At 37.0% G+C, this 6,688-nt stretch overlaps 1 protein-coding gene across 7 annotated transcripts in view; it reads left to right on the top strand.

Annotated features, from left to right (window-relative positions):
- mark4b (MAP/microtubule affinity-regulating kinase 4b) overlaps positions 1-6,345 on the top strand; it is a 53,960-nt gene extending 47,615 nt beyond the window's left edge. For 2 of the 7 annotated variants that reach the window (XM_014015940.1, XM_014015938.1), the window contains exons 16-17: positions 3,368-3,412; positions 5,684-6,345. In XM_014015940.1, the coding sequence (XP_013871394.1) occupies positions 3,368-3,412; positions 5,684-6,017 (379 nt within the window). In that variant the 3' untranslated portion in view covers positions 6,018-6,345. Of the gene's footprint in view, positions 1-3,367; positions 3,413-5,312; positions 5,656-5,683 lie in introns of those variants that run through there. The other 5 variants (XM_014015941.1, XM_014015945.1, XM_014015942.1 and 2 more) reach the window with 5 other exon arrangements.
- Positions 6,346-6,688: the final 343 nt, after the last annotated feature.

Genomic DNA, 6,688 nt, shown 5'->3' with positions numbered 1-6,688 from the left:
GTGTTGGTCTTTCACATTAAATTCCAGTGAAATACTATATATTTATGTTTGTGGTTGTAATGTGACAAAATATGGAAAAGTTCAAGGGGTATGAATACTTTTGAAAACCACTGTATATGATACAAAGGCATGCCACATTTTTAAAATATGATACAATGACCTGCCGTATATCCTTAATTATATGATACAACAACATGCCATCTATTTTTAGGTATATGATACAGTTTTAAATACTCTTTCAGTTTAATTTTTTTATAATTTTTTAACAAACTTTTTGGCCCCAATCTAGCTCCATACTAGCAAGTGCTGGTAAAATTCAAACAACTATTCTTATAGTGAGCGCCTGATTGGATTAAACTTCAGTCCTAACTGTTGGATCTAAAAGTGTGGCTCGGTTTCAGTCTCATTTATCCTTTAACTTTTATTTTCTACGTTTAGTTTCTTCCTGTAGAACAGCTTCACCTCAGAGCTGATCGTCTGCCCGAGTGTCTGTCTCTCTGGACTGTTTGTGTCTCTGCTGACTCAGCTTTTTACTGCAGACCTCATTAGAAGCTGTAGGTGACGCAGCAGCATTTCCTCCTCTAATACCACACAGCAGTCCTGGTTTACTGAGGGTGGTGGGTGTTAGTGTGTGGTTCCTGTCTGTGTGTGTTTCTGTGCAACTCTGTGTGGATACACTGGTGAGCAGCAGCTAGAATAAACAAAATAAACAATCTGTAGCTATGTTTTTTATATATATCTGTTCTAGTCTGTTATTTCTTTAACACCACGTCTTCAGGTTTTCTTTATTACAAGACAGAAATGAAGAGTAAAGAGTGAGAAGTTAATAAAATTAATTTAGCTTTAATGTGTAAACGCTTATTTTCTTTAAATAAAACAAACATGTGTTTTAATTAACTTTTTTAGTTTAAGTTTGAATAGATCAATATATATATATATATATATATATATATAGGTCATAATTTTAAATCGGGGAACAAAAACTCTCGGTTGTAGCAGAATTATTTATAGAGGAAGTCTCATAAGAAGCCTTTAGACCGACGTTTAGAACAGTTTTCATCGACCAAAGTTAATAAGATTTATACTAAATGTTTTGTTCAGTTCAAAATGATGATGCAGCTGCAGTGCTACACCACAGTCTCTGTGGTTTTCCAGAAAAGCTGTCGTCATGGCTGTCGCGGTACAACACAATAACAGAACAAGTGAAATAAAGTCACACAGCTCCGTCCTCTGTCAAGGTTTCCATAAACACCGCGGCCACCTTCCCTCTGCCGGTCAGAGCTCATAAATCCAGTCCATTTGGTCCGGCTCCAAGTGAAGCGCAGAAACACAGAACCGTATGCCCCTCCTCCTGACACAGTGTGGGTTTATGTGTCTTTCTAATAAATATAATTATTTCTATTTTTTTAATTAAGTATCAAACAAATGAAAGCTGAAGTTGCTGAGTCGAACTCGCAGAAGGCCTTACATTTGCAGTAGGGCTGTGTATTGGCAAGAATTTGGCGATACGAAACATATCATGACAGACGGGTCACGATATGATATACCCCGATATATTGCGATACTGTAAACAAGGTGATATATTGCGATTTTTTTTTTTTTTTTGGTCCAAAAATTCTATTAAAGAAAAACGTCTTACTGGAAAAAAAATTAAAAACCGAAATTCATTGTCTCAGAAAATTCTATTACATAGACATGCGCTAGCTTTCTGTAACGTGAAGGCTGACTAAAGTTGGAAAAAAGAGCGCACGAGACGCTTAATTTGGTTTAAAATCCAGACATTCTGATAAATAAGTAACTGTTGGTAACCTTACCTCAGCTTAGAAGGCAGAGGGTGTCGGTCTTTTCCGCTCAGATTCAGCTATCGGAGCATGAAGCTAATGTTTACTCACAATGCTAATGCTACCCTTACTCTCTGGTGCTCAAGAGGTAGAGGAGCCAAATGGCTGGTTCACTGCTGCCAGCTAGTGGTCAGAGGATGAACTACAACATAAAAATGAACGGCTGGCAGGAAAGTTGACATTTTAAACCTTAATTAAATATCAATACAGGGCTTTAGAATATCGATACAGTATCAGGAAATGAAATATCGTGATATTTCAGTGTATCGATGTTTTCTTACACCCCTAATTTGCAGTAACTTTGATTTTGCATATTTATATTCTCTGAAATGACACTGAAGTGGGTTAAAATGTCAGTTTTCAGCAGTAAAGTCATGATCTACACTTCTGCAACCTGCTGTAACCAACTGATCCTGCTGTTTTAAATCAGGATTAATGATATAACCAGGATTTACCCTCCTCTTAAACAAGGATCTTCAACAGATCTGTGACACTACTGCTGCTTTCTGTCTCTCTTCTTTCTTTCTTCTTCCTATACTTTAGTTTTCCTCTTTTGTTATTTTATTAACTTGTAGTTCCTGCACCCCAGACTGTTGGTACACAACACTTCCTGGTTAGAATGGTTTCTCTTCACTCCAACCAAACTCTTTGCTTCATATTTCCTGTTTTTATTGTTTTAACATGTTTTATAACTAAAGCATCTTGGCATTTCTTATTTCCACCGTCTTAAGGTAAAATATTAGATGTTTGATGTAATTATAGTGATCAGCTTGTAATTGATGCAGTTTTTTATGCACATCTGGAAATTTGACCTCACCTCAACTTTCAGCTCGTTTCCTCAGATCAAATCAAATCTGTTTTTAAGTCAGATAAAGTCAGGTTATTGTTACCGAAAATTACGTTTGAAAACTATTAACATTTTTGTCTTTGTGCCAAACAAGTTTAGAGAAGTTAAAATGACCAGCAGTAAAAAATAAACAGCAACAGTGCCTCCTAGTGACTGATTATTGGAAGCACAGTTTTTAGTTTAACCTTTAAAATTTTTAAAATAAGTTATAAGTAAAAATTGATATATTTTGCAACATGAGTTCCATATCTGATACGTAAATTAAAAATGTAAACTAATTATAAAGACAAGGCTGGAAAGTAGCAAAAAGACAAAAGACATCTCATAATTCATTATTATTATAGATGTACTTTTAATCTATAATAAAAAAGAAAAGAAAAAAACACTTTGCTGTGAGCTAAACTTTATTTCATGAAGTTTTAGTTTTGATAAAACTCACTTTTGTTCATGCTTGTGATATTTTTGTGCGAGCCGCTCCGTTTCCGTCAGCCTCATCACATTTGTTTATCCTCCCACACGTTGGTGTCTCGCCGTTTTACCTCCATCCAGTGTTTCAGTGGAGTTTCAGTGAGTTCAGGCTGATTCACCTGAAGATGTGAACTGGTTCATGAGGGAGGGGTTGTGTTGGGCCGAGACTGTCTGGTTGATTCCTAACGGCTTCTTTTGTCTTCTTCTTGAGGGTCACAGACGAACCTGAGAGAATCAGCAGATCTCCGGTCACAAGGTGAGTTCAGGTTTGCAACATAAAAACAAACAAATCTCCAGCATGTTACCAACTAAACAACTAAAAATAATTTTGACTCTTTTAAAGGAGCGTTTCTGCTTCTTCTGAGTCCAACAATCAGACAGATCAGCTGTTACATGAATTTAGAAACAGAATGATTTAGTGAGAGGATGTTTAAAAGCAGCAGATTTTCTCTCTCATGTAATTACAAATTATTTTACAGACCTGAGTGCCGCGTTCTGTGGAGACATGGTTTCTCAACATTTTTGTATCAATAATACACAACAGGAACATAAAAACTTCCTCGTCATTTTTTTCTGTCTTTGGCCCCAATATTCTGCTGTAAAACTATTATCTGTGATTAACTGGTCTCATTTTTACTGAAAACAGATTTTATTTAGTTTAGTTTAGTTTAGTTTATAAAGTTTATTTTTTAAAAACAAAACAAATTCTATATACAACAAAAAATACAAATAAATAAAATGAAAGGCAGCAGAAAGAAGAAAAAATTTTATATCTGACCTTTATTGTCCAAAACAATAATTCCAACAATAATAATCTTCAAATAACAAAAAAGGTTAACTCCTTCTTGAGCAACAATTCATATAGATACACATTATACTATTTCAAATTTTTTCAACAACCCAACTCTGATCATTCTCTTAACATCTCCCAAGGGGTTTCCTTGATGGTTTTTTTTTCTCAAAATACCATGAAATGTAACTGAGTGTATCTCAGCATTTACAAACTCTACTGAAATAATCTTTGTATCAAAATAAAACATTTGGAAGATTTCATCAGAAGTGTATGTGGTTTTAGAGATATTGAGCATGGAATATAGTTATTTAATTTTATTTTCACTCTCACCTGAATAATATTTGCATTTGATAGTATATAACCTATTTAAATCCATAATGAAGAAAGATAAAAACTCTTGTAAACCATAAATCCTCTTGTGGACATCACCTGTGCAAAGATTCATGCTGCTAAAMTTAACTGGAGCAAAGTTACAGAGGTTTTAGTAAAGAAGTAATTTAGCATTTAGTCTTTCTGCACAGGACAGACCGTGATGGTAACATTAATAAATGTTAAGAAATCTGAAGTTTTTACTTCCAAAGTTTATTTATTTTAATTATCTGCTTTAAAAGACTTGTTATTGAATGTTTGTTCTTTTGAAAAATTGTCCAGACATTTATTTTGTCACCATATATATTATATAAAAAAATGAGAAATTATATTTGACTTCAGTTGGATCATATTCACTCAAAATCAAGTAAAAAAAACTTTCAAACCACTTTACAACCTATTTAGGTATCTAGTTTGACTTGCTTTATAAAAAATAATGTGAAAGATTTTCCTTTGCAGATTTGAAATGACGCCATTTTGTGTTATTTGTTTACTTTCTGATTCAGCTGCTTGACGTTTGAACTGTGTTTGGTGAATGGTAAAATATTTTCCATGAGCTTTTAGCCAAGATTCTTAGCTTTCTATTGATACCAAACATGTCCAGAGACAGATCTGAAGTTAAAAGAAATGGAAAATGGGAAAAGCTGTTTTGCCCCGGGTACCAGGGGCAGTTAAACCATTGCACAAAATAATGAAACGGCTTCTATCGGGGACTGATTTAATGTTTGATAAAAATCTGCATGACATTGTTCAGATAGAAGAAACACTGAAGCAGTTTGAGAAATTTAAATACAAAAACTAAACATGAAGCAGAATTTATATTAAAGTCCAGTTTCTGCTGATTGTGTCAAAACATGTTTGTAGCAGTTTAAAAAAATTGTTGCATCCAGGAAACATTAAACATCTGAAGCTGCCATAAAATAATATTTTTGTTCTTTTTGTTATTTTTTGATGTCAGTTTGTGGTAATGAAGCTGTCGTGTCCTTCCTCTCAGCTTCAGCTGCTCCCGTCCAGTCTCAGGTTAAAACCAGCAGGTAAAGCAGCAGCGTGGAGCTAACGTTAGCTTCTGTTAGACCGTGGTGTGGCTGTAGCGTCTCAGTGTAGCTCCTCCTCCTTAGATGAGAAGACGTCTGCATCTCATGTTGTGGTGTTAGACGATGTGAGGAGCTAAATTTCTATTTAGGATTTTTATGTTTGAGTTATTAATTATTTGTTTTTCTCTCCTTTTTTCCCTGAATCATCATTCATTCACTTCTGTCTTTATTTAACCCTTCCTCATCCTCACTCCTTTTCTCCTGTCCTCCCACTTTAACCCTTGTGTTCATAAACGTCCTCGCACGGCTCCTCCTCTTTCCCTCCCTCCAGTCGCCATCTATCTGGGTATCAAAAAGCGGTCGAGCCCCGGACCCCCCGATGCGGCTGGGATGTGAGGGTGCGGAGCCCCCGGGACCCGGCCGAGGTGGTGCTGGCGCTGCGCGAGGCGGCGCAGGGCTGCGGCTGCCAGGTCCACCTGGCTGGGCCGTTCCTCCTCTCCTGCACCCACGGAGCAGCCGGCGCCCGCGTGGCCTTCGAGGCCGAGGTCTGCCAGCTGCCCAGCGGGCTGGGCCAGAGCAGCGGGGTCAAGTTCAAGCGCCTGTGGGGGGCGCCATTAGCCTTTAGAGACATCGCCACCAAAGTGTCCAAGGAGCTGGAGCTCTGAGAGCGAGCGGAGGTGGGGCGGCTGGATGACAGGATGGGACGGGAGGAAGAACAGGAAGCTCCTCCTCCTCATCAGCACTGCCTCACCTCCACCCTCGCAGCTGGACGAGTGGATGCAAAGATGCAGACAGGCTTATGATGACCTCTGACTTCAGAGCTGACCTTTGAACCCTGCTTACCTGCTCCCACCTAGTTTGTTTTATTTTTTTTATCTGCAGAATAGGATTTAAGGCTGTTGTGAATGAATGATGGAGAGTGATCGTTTTATTTCTGTTGTTTGTCATCATTCCTTTTTAAAGAGCTGCTATTTAAATAAGTTTTTTTAATTATTTTTGTGTAACAGTTTATTTTCCTTTTAGTGCTTTAAAAACAGGCAAACACNATGAAAGGAAGCAAAACTACGTTTATGTTTCTGCTCTGTTTGTTTGTGTAAAAATGTTGATAGCCAGCAGGACTCGTAGAAAAACTAATCCTGGACTTTACGAGCCAAACTTTAGAACTCTTCAGTTTCAGACGCCGTCACTAAACATCACAATTAGAAGGCGAAAAACACTTGTAGATGAAAATTTAAACAAGAAGGCCTCATATTTATTCGAGCCAAGTTTTTTAAACAGTTTATTTTTTCCTGAAGTAGAGAGGATTAAAATGGTAAAATTGAACTGAAATGAAAAC

Source organism: Austrofundulus limnaeus, unplaced genomic scaffold, assembly GCF_001266775.1.
Source record: "Austrofundulus limnaeus strain Quisiro unplaced genomic scaffold, Austrofundulus_limnaeus-1.0 Scaffold136, whole genome shotgun sequence".
NCBI classification, from domain to species: Eukaryota; Metazoa; Chordata; class Actinopteri; order Cyprinodontiformes; family Rivulidae; genus Austrofundulus; species Austrofundulus limnaeus.
This window is presented reverse-complemented; position numbering and strand designations above follow the sequence as displayed.